Source organism: Perna viridis, chromosome 5 (assembly GCF_037379345.1).
Source record: "Perna viridis isolate PV_CMFRI_1.1 ecotype Kerala chromosome 5, ASM3737934v1, whole genome shotgun sequence".
Lineage (NCBI taxonomy): Eukaryota > Metazoa > Mollusca > Bivalvia > Mytilida > Mytilidae > Perna > Perna viridis.
The window spans coordinates 34,750,711-34,766,998 of NC_142449.1; the positions used below are offsets into that span (position 1 = coordinate 34,750,711).

The window sequence follows — 16,288 nt, forward strand, 5'->3', positions numbered from 1 at the left end:
CAGGTTTGTTGCCATTTAGAGCTATTATGACGCTTTTAACCAGCACTAAGAAACGGCTAATAGGCTGAAAGGGTAGCTTATTTGATATCCTGCGCCCTTCTGAGAAAATAACATCGCCCTAATCCAAATTTCTGAAGAAATATTGAAAATAACACAAAATCATTTACCAGGCTGTTTTATCGTCAAATTATTGGTGCTTTCAGCTCACGTTTTCTGGGATAAACGGTTGAAATGGCTAGAATTAAGCTAATTATGTCTTATTTAAATTACACTCGTCATTTGCAGAGAGTTTGGTCGTATTACAAGGAGCTTCTGAATCTTACGAATAAAGCTTTGAATCACGCGAGACAATTTGTAAGAAAATCATCTCTCCATTAATCTAATGCTATTCTCTGTATTGGAAACGAAAATTTAATTTCCTAATAAAGAGAAAATATATTCAAAAATTTCAGACATCTTAGTAGCCAATTTTCTGCAAAAACCAAAATGAATCCCCAATCAGCTCAACTCAATTTTCTAAATTTGTGTAATCTTACAAAATTAATTTAATATTATATTTTTATGAATTAAAGTTTCTTCCAAAAATTAGCATTTACTTTATGTTGTATATATTTTAGATATCTAAATAAATTCCTTTTATAATATTAAATTGTGTCTTGATTTTATTAATTATTTTATTATCATTTGACACCATCTTTTTAAAAATAGATAGCCGTCAAAACAAAATCGCATATGCTCTATGATGTAAATAAATAGCCGACAAAACAAGATCGCATATTATATGTGAAGTAAATAAATAGCCGTGCTCACGAAATCTTATATGCTCTGTGAAGTAGATAAACACCCCACAAAACAAGATCCCATATGCACTACGAAGTAAATTTGCAAAAAATCACTGAAAATTAAACTTAATAAGTTACCGATATGCGTATAAAATGTGTTGTATGTGATGTACCATCAAGGGAAATTTATATTCAAACTCTTCTCTTTTTTTGGCTCTAAGTCACAGGCACTTGCTTAAAAAACATGCATCCCTATCCATGGGTACTTTATGCCATAAAAAAATGTCGAAATAAATGCTTGTGTTTCAAGTACCAATTTTTTGTTTTAAAATAATAGGAAGCATTTTATTGAAAATGATTTCAAATGTATGCAATAGAATTTTATTTTTGTACAAAACAAGCCCCCCTTCAGATAATTTAAAATGATAAAAAATAATTTGAATGGTTTATAATTGTAGAAATTGTTGATGTTATTGTTTAAGTGACTTTTATTGTATTTGAAAGAAAATATTGAAAACAATTACTTCAGTATTAAAATATTAATATTTCCTTTTAACTCAAAACTTAAAAAAAAATTGCCATTTTTCCAGTTCGAAATATAATTCTGCCTTTTATGTCATGGATTAAAACGGTAAGCATGTTCTGGATTACAGAAAAAAATCCTCATTTTACGGCACCCATTTCCGTATTCTAGATGTCTAACAGACCAAAATTATCCTGCTTTTGATAGGAGATTGCTATTCCACGAAGTAAAATATAAAATTTAGACAAAATATGACATAAAGCCGATGAAATACGTGTGTCCGCTGTTATCTTGGGTAAAATATTAATGTGCTTAAAATCCAATGTTTTGAAAAATATTACTTTTTTGTAAATTATATTGTCATGTTTCTGGTTTTAATTTTAAAAGGCGAGACAATTGTTATTAAATCAAGATATATCCAGCCCATTACGATCTTAAATAATACTTTTGTAAAAGGGAAAGGACTTTGACATGGATGCACATGACTGTGTTAAAAATCCTGCGAACTGTTTAGAAATCTTTTTCTTATTCAAGTAAATAGGATAGTGTGGATCCCGAGGCATCATTTCATATCTTAAATATACATTCAGTATATTATTATTTATTATTATTATTATTATTATTATTATTATTATTATTATTACAACTTCAACCACTAATTTTATTTTTATAAAGTACAGACGAATTATGTATACATTTAAATTCAAGTGACAAAAAATTGCTTTTAAAAATTCTTCACTCTCAGCCTCACATCTCTCCCCTTAAAATCTTTACAGAGAAATAAGAAAAATAAATAAGATTCTCGAATTTAGCAACTAAAGAAAGAATACAAATTATAAAACAATGATATTAAACGATTTCCTTCTCACATCCGTGGAATATACTTTTAGTTTTTCCCAAATATACATTTCAATGTATATAGTGCCCATTTAATCTGGTTTCGTGTTTTAGGTTTTTGTTTTTGTTTTGTTTTGTTTTGTTTTGTTTTTGTTTTTGTTTATTTTATTTCAGATGCTCCTTTTTATGAACGGTCTCTGTTCTCTATTTCAATTGAAGTTATGTTCTTTGACTTTTGATCTCTGAGTCTACTTCTTATACATTTCCATACATTTTGCAAGCCATTGTTCGTAATTAAATTTCCAAAGCAGCTCCATGGAAACTTTTCAAAAAAACAAGAACAAATAAGCAGAAATTACGTGTTATAAACAAGTAAGCAAAAAATCTTTAAAATGCCCATTAGGTGATGCTTTTCAATTCTTCTTTTCATTGTGAACGACAGTTTATTCCATAGTGGAGCCAATTAAATGGTTTTCTCTGTGATTTCCAGAGATTTGGGAAGAATTCAAATCACGGAAACTAGATAAACGGGGTATAAAAGCTAATAATGAAAGGTCAACTACACCACATATGGTCCAACTCGAGAATTGACTAAGGATAATGCTTTTTAACGCCGCAAATCAGTCTCGTTCCAGAAAATTGGTCCCATTGGGTCGACAAATAACTAAATTCTAAAGGAAACACCGGACGGATTTATTTTCCGTGTAATTAGAATAACATCGAAATCAACGCATTTTTATCTCATTTTGAACAAGATGGAAAAGAATTTATAATATGAATTACTTTAAGTCATGCAGCTCCCCAGTGACACACTCCGCACAGCATACAGAATAATTATATTCATTTCTTAAAGATGTCGACACTGTGGGTGAAATTGTGTTAGAAAATTTGTATGATCGTTCTTAAACCAATTATAGATGTTTTCCTAATCATTTTATAAACACGGGGTATTTTGTAAGCTTTTTCTTGGGTGATTTATTTAATTATTGACCATAAAGGATTTGTTATGTTAAATCTTCGCATTAATCAAAATTGTCTAAATCGACAAACGGTCAAAAATCCTCTAAGAAATGCATGTGTGGCTTTAAAAGAAGGTTCCTCCTAACAGATAAATGAATAATCATTGGACTCGTTTTTTGAAAAGTTATCGCGAAGGTGGTAAAATGCATGTTCCAAGCATTGTTTATTTAGTTGTGAAAAATCTCCTTGATCACCATTAAAGTTATACAAAATTCTCAATATTATAGCAGTGGCTGTACCAGGGGTCCGGGGGTTGTGTAACCCCTCTTTTGTTGGAAAATTTTGTCAATTTCGTATAACATTTAAACAAAATTGAGAAAATAATAGTCTAGAAGCCCCTTTTCCTGCAAATTCTCTGGAAACTGTTCTTCTAAAATCTCTAGGACCGACCCAGTTAGTAAGTTCAAATTATTCATGAGTATACAATCTTGTGTGATTTTGGGGTCGAGGGGCTTGTAGAGATTTTTTCATGAGTGTTTCCGTCTCATTTACCGTTATAATATATAAATAAGAGATGTTGAAGGATTTCAAATGAGACAGTCATTCACCAAAAGTCAAGCAACGAACAATTTAACTTCGGCAGGTCATCACTCGGTCTTTAGTGATGGGCAAAACTCCATATCACGAAGCCAACTGTAAAAGTCCCCAAAATAAATGAAGTGAAACTATTCACAAAAGACGAAAATCGACCTAATATGTTCAAAACTTCTCTTGATCGTTCTTGAGTCTGGTCCTAATTTTGATTATAGCCACCAGTATTGTCAAACGGTCGCTCCCTGTTATTCTGTTTTGCAATATCAAAACATTAAGAATTCTTTTTTGTTTATTTGTATCCCAATGATTCCTGTCAGTGCAACAAACTAAGATTTTTTTTTGGCTTTTGGATATTACTTTGGTCGTTATACGTAAAAGAAATAACTGAGGAATTTCTATTCTTTATCTTAACAAATGCTGTATTTTATAGGTTTGATGACTAAAGTCAAAGACCAGACAGAAATGTAAATTAAGCGCGTAAGCGAACCGAACAAGACTATCTGAATGGGGTTATTAAAAAAAAAACTTTTTTCTTTGACAATAATCCACAACTCCATGACATTCCATAAATGAACGCGGAGAGAGCCAGTTATGTTACAAATTAAAATACCTTATACGAATTTTAATAGTTAAAGAAAATACTAAAAGTTTATTTTTACCCACGTGTTTTGAATAAGACACAATGACATTACAGAAGGCACAAATTCAAAATTTATTCCATTCCATATTTTTGGTTGTAACATTTGAAGAAGTGGGAGGGTTATGTAAAACACAATATTTTAATGCTGTCGGACTCACAAGGAAATATCTAAGCTTCTGACGGGGAAAACTACATCTTATAGATCATCTACAGCTGACAACCGCCTTAATTGGTCCCTTTCTGCCGATCACTGGTATTAAGATTTTAATGTTCAAATTAATTAGTAAGCAATTTTGTGTATCTTGGGAATTTATTGCAAATAACGCTTTTAATGCGAACACGTCATAATCTCCGTAAAAGATCATCCCGATTTCCGTCGAACTTATTGCTATGCGCATCATCGCCTCAAAGATTAGCGGCCTCAGATGGCGGGCGCAAATTCCAAATGATCAAGAATCAAAACTAAGAACTCCGGAATGCCTAATTACCGGAGTTAGCAGTTAGGAAATGGTAAATTAGACGACTGTAAAACTCCACTAACAAGTCCCCCGTGTTGATTAATTTTATCAATTTTCTAATAACATTTCGTTAATCACACCTCCGGAACCAGCTAATCATGTGATGCCGAGGCCTAAATGGCTTCATCTGATTGGCTGTTTTAAGATTTACTTAAAAGGAACATTTTCTTCAATAAAACGACATTATTTACATTTTATGATAAAAGAAAACATTTTGCGTTGTTTCTATGATGTTGATTCACAGAAGATAAAACAAGGTTTTCCGTTTAATTTCACATTAAAACGAACAATTTAAATTGTTTATTTATTTTTTGTGGTGTTTGCAGATATAGTGCTCTGAACAATCAACATGAACTTAAGTACCTTTTCGGAAAGCTCTTCATCTCGACCAACATCGTTTTTTATTGAGGACATTTTATTGAATAAACCTTCAAAGACTATGTGCAGAACCGAGTTTAACCCGGGGCTATTCCGACCTGGACTTGCAGATTATGGATTCCAGTGCATTCCTGGAGCACACCTTCTATACCCCCACCAGGTATTACAAGCACAGAATTTTCTACACAAACATGCTGATCACCCATTTCTTGTACCAACTACAGGTATGTATAGTTTGCTTTTTGTTATAAAGTAACCTTTTTTGGTCTTGCTTTCCCGGCTGATATATTCTGAAATTGCTGATTCAGTATGTTTTTTTTTTTTAATGTAGATGTTTACAAAAATAATATTAGTTATTGTTCCCTTATAGACCGGAATGAATAATTTTGAACAATTTGATAACTATGAAAATGAAATGACATACACAATGTACATTTTAAAAAAAAAATGTATATATTAAAATACTGATTTAAAAACTTCTTTAGTTAAAGATTTAAGTAAAGAAAAAAATGACATACTCTGAAAACAATTTATGTAGCTGCTCCAATATATATATATATATATATATATTACGGCGATTTTATGAAAGTTATGTTGGCCTAGTGATAAAAAAGGAAATTTAATTTGATTAGTTTGGATGAAACATCAAAATACAGAGTTTCATTGGTGTTTTATTACTATCAGGACAGTGTTTTTTTTCGGTTTATTCGACAAGCCCTACTCAATACAAAAATATCAATCATATATATTGTTAATTTCGATAAGCTGTGTATACGTGTTTAAAGGAGTAACCTCTCAACAGCAACATTAAAATTAAAAATAACAGGAAAAAGGAAAATGTAAATCCAAAATTTAATTGTGTACAAGTAGTACTCAAAATAATTCAAAAGAGTTAATATGCCAATATACTTTTATCTAATGAAAAAAATATGGATTACATTTTGGTTTATGTTTGTTGACTTGACCTAGGGTAATGTGCACAATTGTATTATTTAGTTTCCTCATTTTTCACAGAAAAAAAATACCTTTGAAAGGCTGGACACTGTAGAAAAATATATAATTCAGAAATATTTGAAAGAAATTTAATATGAAGGCTAGATGCCTATACACATAAGTATTTACAGTCGTGTAACTTTATTTGAAAATATTATGTGGTGAATGTTATAGAATTTGTTTTTTTTATCTGTATGAAAATTTGGCATTGCAAGTATGCTTGAATTGCAGTGCTCGTATAAATGGAATCAAATTAGATTATATGTTATGTAGACTTCAATGCAGATAAAACAATATTTTTTCGGCAACATTTTGGTATTACAATTTACAATACATTAACTTAGTAATAACTTAGTAACAATTTAAAAATCTCCGTGTATGTGTGTACGTGAGTGTGTATGTGTGTATGTGTGAGTGTGTATGTGGTCTTAGAAACATCACTAAAAATTTTCGCACATGAATATTTTACTAAAGTTATGTCAAGATATGAAGGAATAAAAAAAGAACTGTTCTTTTAGGGTTTACTTATATGAATTTAAGAGAAATACTTTACTGAAATGACTGGGGGTATTTTATGCAAGTACAGCAATAAGTAAAATTCATATCTCAAAGTCAGTCTTCAAATTTCAGTAAAGCATTCAATTCTTTCAAGCATGTTTGGTATTTTTTAGATTTTGTATCTTATATTTAAATGTACATGCAGCAGTATGGATATAATAAACAATTTGAAACAAAACAAATGAATATTCAAGACGATAAAATTTTGTCAACAAATTAAAATGAACTGAGAGCTCTAAGCATCAAAATTGTTTATAAACTCTTGTTTTATTTTTTTTTTTCAAGATTAAAAGTAAGATACCATACCTGCCTATAATGCAGCTTTTGTTAAAAAGCATGCAATCTTGCTACTGAGCGACGTAGGCGGAATGGTATTCGTTTTTTCCGTTTCTCCTTATTTTGAATCACACAAAATGGCGAGTACGAAACAATACCCTCTGAAAGTTGCGTGTCCGTCCGTCTGTCCGTCCCCGACGATTTCCAGATGATAACGAAGGATCTTTTTCAGACTTTGTCTAGTCATTTAGTATCATAGAATACATAATAATTTCAGTTTGATTGGATTATTTTCACAAAAGTTATGGCCGTTTTTTTTTAAGTTGTTTTTACCCCATTTTTTTAATTGCATATTTCATTAGATGCCCTCTTTTTCTTTCGATATAATTCAATCATCAGACACTAAATGATGAACTGAAGTGGTATGAATGCATTATTTGAAGACAGATTGACGATGCATGCAGTCAACATTATTATGGAATTTTAAAAAAAAACTTGTCTGCGCCTTTCTATATCCATGCTTTCTTTCCAGAGTTTAATTATGTTTTTCGCAGTAGGATACCAAATTGCGTACAATGTATAGGGTTTAAAATAATCGTCCGATTTCAATGAAACTCTCTACCTACAACTAAATTTTACCCCTAAATATTTTTTTTATTTTTATTTGCATCAGCTTTGGTTTTATTTCTAAACTTGATTGAATTGTGCAATTGTTTTTACTGATTTTAAGGCGTCATAAACGAAGCTTCATACCTTATTGTATATAAATGAAAATTCAAAACAGCGTAAAAATTTGTAAATTTTAAAATGAATTATCGCCCTTTGGACAGTTAAACGGTTTAGGTAAATAGTGGTCAGTTCTTAGCAATCGGAGATTTTCATATTTAATCAAATGTTTTTTTTTTTCCCAAATAGCTTCAACCGGATAGAAACGGAGATTAAGTCAAACTGGATATCACCTTCCTGTTTTTAATATCAAAGTTGGTATACAACCCATCTCTTAATTTTATAATCCTCAAAAAAATATTTTTCTTAGTTATGCACAAGCATTTACTTCCTTTGTAAAAGCATAAAGAAATTTTAAAACATTACGATGAAACCATGGAAATTGTGTAATATAGATACATTAAGTAGTATTTAATATACGTGCACTCTTTACATCATTCAATGCAAATTCAAAGTGAAAAGGGAAATTTAAAGATTACATGGAAGAACGAAATTGTGTGAAGCACAATTTCAGAGAAGGATAATGTAATTTCATAATTATCTCCGATTACATGTTTGCTTTTGAATAATACATTATACAACTTGTACAGTTTTACGTGTAAAACCTCAACGTAACACTAAAAGTTGGGGGAATACTGGACATTATCAAAAAGAGAAAAGGAGATCAAAAGTCAAATGTTTCATCAATAAAAAATTGAAGGGTGTGTGGAGGGTTAAATATAGGAAGATGAAACGTAAGTTAGAAAAAGCCTTAAGTTTTGGCCGTCTCGTGGGCGTATGCGGTAATAGAATAAGTTATACAAATGTGTGATTAACATTTTTAGGTCAAGTCACAACGCTTAATATCTTCTCAAGAATGCCCCTTCAACACAAAGTCCCATTTCTGATCGACTACGATCCCTTTCCAGTAAAAAGAATATTTTCTTTTTTGTGTAGCGCAAAAGTTCCGATTCGATTTTTTAATTCATTGTTTTTTTTTATAGTAAAACCCACACGCGTAACTTTCACAGAAATAAGAGTGAAACCCATATTTTCTTCACTAAGTCCAGATTTACATCAAAGAACTGCTAATTGCAGGTATAACTAGCCGATTATGAAGTAGCCGGACACCTTAATTGCAATTATTTATCACATGAATAGGTGATAATACCAATATTTACATTAAGTCATACTGATATCACAAAGGTACGGTTTCATATGGTGCGAAAAAAACAAAATTAGAAGTCATCGGATCTAGTAGTACTTATCTTTAACAGGAAGCCCAGCTTAGAAACGGTTTTACTAAGAGATAATAGACAATAATTAATACTAAACGGCTGTCTGATCACCCGATTATCTCCCGTTTTGTCTATTGGCTACTCGAGTAATCCACTGTGTCTTTGTGGAAAAGGATGCATCTTTCTCCCGTTTTTTATTATTATTTAAACATTCGTAATTGTATGGAAAGAAGGGCTATATAACGCTGTCACCTTGTACGTTCGTTTTTCCTTTTATAATAAATTGCAAGGAAAATGATTTCACATTTGCCATATAAACTTGATAATAATTATAACGACTTCTCCACTTTTAACTCGGAACTCCAGTATTCTGATCACTTTGTTACAAAAAGCATTATAGCGTGTTCAACTAAAAAATATTCGTTTGTTCAGGAAGTAGACCTAGGGTAAGGGACGAAACTCTTTAAATCAGTGATATGTTTTTATCATATTCATTTCACCAAAGCCTGTCAAGCTTTCCTTTGAAACAGAATGAAATCAGTCCAAGTTACTCTGATGCTTATATGAGATTGGTGTAAAATGGTGAAGTGAATACAGATGTTTGAATGATTTGTAAGAGTTGTTTCCCTTACTCTAGGTCTACCATCTTAAGCATAATTCAAATTCAGCTTGCAGCTTAATTTCTGATAGGTGAATGTTCCTTTCATTTTTAATTTCTTCATAACCGTTACTTCTTTTTTTTTTATTAAAGTTGAAAAAAAATGCAGTTAGAGGGATACCATGCGTGTATCAGTTTTCTTGTTTTTTTATGTTTGTTTGTTTGGTTTTTTTTTTTTGTTTAAATTTGTTTTGATTAGATTTGTTTTTGTTTGTTTCTATTTTGATTTACCTGGTTTTTTTTCTCTTTGCGTTTTTGTTTTTGTTTGTTTTTGTTTTTCATATTGTTGTTTTTGTTTTTTGTTTTTGGGGGTTTTTTTTTGTTTTGTTTTTGTTTTTTGTTTTTGGTAATCACTACAATATCAGTCAGAAACTAGAAAGATATAAGAAGGGGTACTTATCTTTTTTTTGGCTTTAGAATGTGAAACAAACAGTTATACATACCATTTTATAAGAACAAAATAAAATCAAAATAAAATATGAAATCGTCTGTGCGACAATAAATCACAACCGTTCACAAATGACTGTAATATTTCAACGACAGTCACTGCTTGCTTCCTGGCTAATTAATTCTAATTTCAGTTCTTTTGAAAACATATATTCAGGACCTTATTCTTAATTTTTATAACCGAGATATTTACAAGGTAAATATAAATGTTGCTTAGCCTTTTTACAGGTTTTGTTACCGCGGCATATTCTTTATGACTGTTGACTTAATCTTTTTGATTTATTCCCGTTTATACTTTTTACCTAATGCGTTCCAAGTTGAAGTATTATTTCTAGGAATTAAGCGATAGACTTCGAGTGTTATACATTGTTGAGGGAGATATAATTAAATCGTTATATCTGGTTTTAGGTGTTTATTGAGCTAATGGGATAAAATTTCATATGATAACATAAGCATATTAATTTGTCGGGACTTTGACGGTGATAAAAGTAATCTTTCTTTAACTACATTCGTTTCAGTGTTGCTAAACAGTTTTGTCATTTTATTGAAGATCGGCAACAGTCAGAAAATCTGCATGAATTTTATACAATGTATGATTTGAATTGCTAGTGTGCTCAGACGTTCTTCAGTCCGTTGTTTTCTTTTAATGTTTTCTCTTAGAGTTACCTCCCGTAGTACACGTAATTTTTCTCCCATTGTAAAATTTATAATTCACTTTTCCAAAAGCAAAATATATTTGTGATTTCTGCATAATTACTATCAGTACACTTCATGTAAATTACAATTAAAGCAAAACAATGTTGTATAGAAATTAAAATGTACTACCTGCGTCTTACGGTTGACGATGAACACCGTTTTTTCTTTTGTTGAAAATGTAATGACACTAATGGAAAACATTTTGTCATAAAATTCATACGTTTAATTCTACTTATTCAGCAGATATGTCACTCGAGGAAAAATAAAAACTACAATTAGTATAAAATCATGAAATACAACGTTTTCCCTGTGGTTTTTACTTAGAGCAATAAACGAGGACAACATCGTTGCTTTGTCACTACGGGCGTAATGTTACAAATAAAGTTATATATAAAGTCACAGAAATCAATATTTTAAGGTACATGTACAATAAAATATGTCTTTTACGGTATTTTAAAACATGAAATATTTGTTTAACAACTTAAAAAAAAGAAGTGTTATATCCAAATAGTCTCACGTATATGCCATGGCGGATCCATGTTTGAATGTTTTGATAATTGCGTGCAAATTTTAGGTAAAACTCTGCAAATTCAAACCAGGAACAACCAACATAGACAAATATACGAACTTAGTCGTAGCTTTTGTGCCCGGTAAACTGAGTCCTTGTACTATTCAAATTTACTTCCTGAAAATTGAAAAAATATAAATAAATGTATCATGAAAAAAAAATACATAAGTAATTACATGTAAATATGAATTATTTTTTATCTCACTAATTTTTTACCCAAAGCTATAAACATATGCTTGTTTTTTTTTTATAATTTGTAACCATTCCGATTTTAATAAAATGGAGAAAGCGATTTGTCAGTTACTTACTAACAACCAAAACGCGAGCCAAAATGTTTTCTAGAATTAAATGCCCCCTTCCACATGTCTTTTAATACCGAGGTTTTAAACATAGAAACTTAAAGGTACTTAACTATCAGAAGGTGTTGAATTATGATTACACAGTCAAAGATTGGCATGAATTTACGATCCGTGAACACGATGGTTTCCCATGAAGGCTCGATTAGAGTTTACCCCGAGAAACACGTGTACTGAATATTGAACTTTGCAATATAAATGATTAGTGTAGCACTGGGTCAGTGCCACTGATGGTGGACCAAAGGTCCGCGAGGGTATTCACCAACCCAGTAGTCAGACTTGTTTGACCCCGAAATTTATCACGTTTTATCTATCACATTTATACAAGTTTGCAGTGTTACAAATTTCAAAATAGCTAAAACACCGAGGCTTCATTCCATGTATTGCACATGGTAGATTCTCTCGTTGATAAATTTGGCTTCCTTTTTCGATACTTTTGGCTTTGAGTACTTCTTGTATACAATTATTTTTTTATTTACATTCGATTCTAATGCTGGTGATGAGAGTTTACTCCTTGAAACAGGTTTACAGCTTATCGAATTTTTCGATACGAGTGATTGATATTTTATATATTCACATAAATTTCCTATGATCTATGTAACAAGATAAATTATACTAGTTTCGCTCAATTTAGGTTACTTTTCAATCTTTTGAAACGCAATTTGAACTCAAATGAATGCATTTTCCTATATATTTTTCAATATTTTGCAATATGGAGATGCATGGAAGTCACTGCCTCCGAGAAATAACAATAAAATATTAAATCAAAGCAATAAACACCAATTTATTATCGATAATCTGTATGCCAAAGAGCAATGATCGAAATTTTTTACCAGAATTTAAGAACACTTTACTCGTAATTGGTCCCTTTGAATGCTGGCATTACATAATGTCGTCGCAAATTACAACAATTTGAGACATGATTTAATTCCTAATGACGTTCGCAATTTGATCTACCCGCCTGTTTCATGTGATATTTATTGTTTTAATATTCATAATTTCCCTTCTGTCTTATTCACAAACTGAGTTTTCCGCAGGTCGTTAGAATCTATTTTACTTCCCCCGTCTGAAAATACTACTTATAGGAATGATTTATTTGAACTGAAACTTTTTTTAAAAAATGTTGACATGTATTGTGTGGCGATATGGTCTTTGTCTGTACTTCCGCCCGTTTATCAATGCGTCTTAAAATATTGGCTTTTGTAGATCTAGTATCTCAGTATGTCTGTTTTCCAGATAGATAAGAAACTTTTTAAATGATTTGTTTCATATTTTCTGATTTAAGCATTCACTGGACTTGTGTGTCATTTGCTATTGAAATCCTACCTTGACCTCCGGTGCTTTTGTTCAATCATCATTTGTTCATGTTTGATTTTCTTCAATTTGTAGGTTTCCCATTGAACCCATTGTTCCAACACGACAGCCCTGGAAAGCATTGTCGGCGAAGGAAAGCCAGAACAGTGTTTAGTGACCAACAGTTAAATGGGCTAGAAAAACGATTTGAAGCACAGAGATATTTGTCTACGCCAGAGAGGGTAGAATTAGCAGCTCAGCTTAGTTTATCAGAAACACAGGTAATTAAAAAGTGGTGTCACGCAATGTGCTTCGATGTCACGTGGCCGTTTTATATTCCATATTTTTTCAGTACGGCGATTCCTTGCAAATTACTAGTAATTTGGATTTCTATTAGCAATTTGTACTAAATAATTTGGATATAAGTCTTTTAATACTAGTAGTAAGTAAAGATTTCAAGTTGGAAAGCTGGTAGACATTTTATTATGTCAATATATGCAAGACGCGTAAAATCAGTTAACTTATGTACATTTTTTTTAAATAATACGAAAATCTTAGCAATCTACACTACTTGGTATAGCAAATAATGTGCTTTACATGATCTGTTTTCACGCTCCTCATATATGTTAATACGATGTACAAGTATCAGATCTTTCAATGTAAAAAAAAACACCTCTCTAGTCTCTGGAAAGCACTTTGTCCAAGTAAGACCAATATTTTGTATTTATTCATTCATTGTCATACCTCGTTTAGTTGTATGATAATGATAAAATGAATGAAAATCAGATAGTATTTGTAATTCGAAGGGATTTAGATTTTATGTCTCTTTTACGGAAACAATTCATTCCAATCACAGGTAAAGACATGGTTTCAAAACAGAAGGATGAAACATAAGAAACTACAAAAGAAGCCACGTGACTCAACGGATTGCACTTTAAACCAATCAGATGAACACTCCCGAGATTGTGAAACACCTGAATCTATTCCCGAAGACAGTTATTTTAAACATCCTAATAATCTTTTCCCATTTAGTCATTTTAAATCTAGTGCTCCTTCTACAACTGTGCCAAATGACCAAGCAAATTCTGAACCGGAAGAGGAAATAGATGTCGTTGAAACTGCTGATGAAACGACGTGACGTGCAATCGATTAAACTTTTACCCAATATTGCTTCTAATGTAACGAATGACACTTTCCCTCCGAAGAAAGTATGTTGTGCTCTTCCCGGTTCATCCAGCCATGTTCAAGTCACGTGTGAGACGGCGCATGTCCAGTTTTAGTCGTAGTGCTTCCACAAAACCTGTGCTATACCCTGTGAAATGTTTACAATGATTTACTGGGATTAGAATGGAACTGACATATTATAACTGAAAGTGACGTTTTTTTACTGCAAAAAGACTTCTATTTATTTATTGTTTAAATGTTTTAGATATACAAGTATATGTTGTTATTGACGAAGACATCATTTTTGTCTTTATAACCATACACCATTAGAGGACTTATACAGTATTCGGTTTTGTATACTGCAGATGTGTTAATCACGATATCAAACTGTGTAAATGTTATTTTCGGTCCATTTGTAGAATAAATTATTGTAATCTTGGTTTTGTTTATAAATGAAGAGCACTATATTTATCAAATACACAAACAATGAAAATAACTACAACAAAAAACAAAACTTAACGAAAAGCGTGTCACAAATTTAAGTATGGAACGATTTATGATATGCTTGAGCGTCTTTTTTTCTACGGTTTAAATAAGTTTAAATCGTTGGTATATTGTTAGTCTCGTCCATGCGAGACCCGACAGTGTAGTCAAGGACGTTAAAAAATACCCTCCCTCACTCTATAGTAAGTATTTGCGTGTTTGACAGTGAGTGACGCTGGTTCGTTGAGTGGTCCCATTTGTTTTGTCTGAGGAGTAGTCAATGAGCATATCCACCGTGTACATCCGCAAGTAAAGCTTGGGGTAGAAAAAAGTCATCGTGTTCGCGGAAGCCAAAAAAAAAAAAGCATGACTATCGAATACTCCGCGAAAACATTGAAATGGTTCTATTGTGAAGGAATGTTTATTTCATTCGAGGTCTAACTAATTCGTATTATATAATCAAACAGTACCAAAAAACTCATTCTAAATTGTCTTATAAAGTTATTCTTTCCATTGAAACGACAATTTTTTTTAAATATTCAAAGTCATGATGCCTAACAGAATCGCCAGACAGGAGCCACTTTATATGAGTGCTGTTAATCCCTATTCAGATTTGTAACATTGGGATGTACTTAAACCTCTTGAAAAAACTAGCTACCGGTAGTTAGACCGCAAATTATCATTTCACTCCGACCAGCCACCCGGGCGGCTATCATGACTTTGCCGTACGGTAAAACTGACCATATAGTATATTGACAATAAAGATTACAATAACACGTTGATTTAATGCTTGGATAATATTTATCAACACTTCATGCTAATAGTTAGTGTAAAACCGTTTTCTTTTATTCGCTGATAAATACGTTTTCTTGTTGACTGAGTCGATTTTCTCGTTAGTGGCGACTCCCAACGGTGCTACCTTTGTTGGGGACTTAAACTTCTATTGTGAGTATGAAATGTGTCATTCCGCCCCGTGACCATCAAACTGGATAATTGGTTATTATTTAAATAAGTGATTATTTATAATGTGCCTAAGGCAAACTGTCCAAATCTATCAAAGTTTCCTTTGGTGTTTGGACTTTAAAATCTACTGGAGTGTTGCATAATGGAATTGTAGCAGAAACACCAATATTAAGAAAACAAACAATTTGAAACAAAATGTGAATGATTTGCCAAATAAATGAAGCCCCGAGTGTTAGTAAATTAAAGGTGCCATTTTAATTGTTAAAATCGTTGTAAATAATATAAGTGTTTAGGTGAAATAATATTTTTAATGGGCAAATTGAAATGGTAACTTTATAATGTTTTAAATGGCCGAGTAAAGAAGAGATATCATATAAGTTTCTATTAGTAACTGGAAAACCCAACCAATTTACTTATTTTTGCTCAATTATATTTATCAACAAATATGTACTCAGTACATAATGATTTAATATACGAATTATTATTTGCTTATTTAAATTTGCATTTGTTCAAAAAGATTGAAACCTAATTTTGATTTAAACATTTACTAGGTTCATTTCAAGTGGTTCATTTCAAGAGAAAACAGCGAGTACATCGGTGGTTCTTATAAAAACTCGTCCGAGCATGTTTAATGTGATAAGTACATTTTTAATTGTAT

At 31.5% G+C, this 16,288-nt stretch overlaps 1 protein-coding gene across 1 annotated transcript; it reads left to right on the plus strand.

Annotated features, from left to right (window-relative positions):
- The first annotated feature begins 5,170 nt into the window (after positions 1-5,170).
- LOC148617208 (brain-specific homeobox protein homolog) lies at positions 5,171-14,391 on the plus strand. Its single transcript, XM_088581623.1, has 3 exons — positions 5,171-5,456; positions 13,117-13,301; positions 13,877-14,391. Exons 1-3 carry the CDS (start codon positions 5,204-5,206, stop codon positions 14,156-14,158), a joined length of 720 nt encoding a protein of 239 aa, XP_088437749.1. The 5' UTR covers positions 5,171-5,203; the 3' UTR covers positions 14,159-14,391.
- The last annotated feature ends 1,897 nt before the right edge of the window (positions 14,392-16,288 follow it).

Coding starts and splice junctions, on each gene's coding strand:
- LOC148617208 (XM_088581623.1), top strand. CDS start 5,204: ATGAACTTAAGTACCTTTTCGGAAAGCTCTTCATCTCGACCAACATCG. Junction 5,457..13,116: donor ATTTCTTGTACCAACTACAG/GTATGTATAGTT, acceptor TTCAATTTGTAG/GTTTCCCATTGAACCCATTG. Junction 13,302..13,876: donor TTAGTTTATCAGAAACACAG/GTAATTAAAAAG, acceptor TTCCAATCACAG/GTAAAGACATGGTTTCAAAA.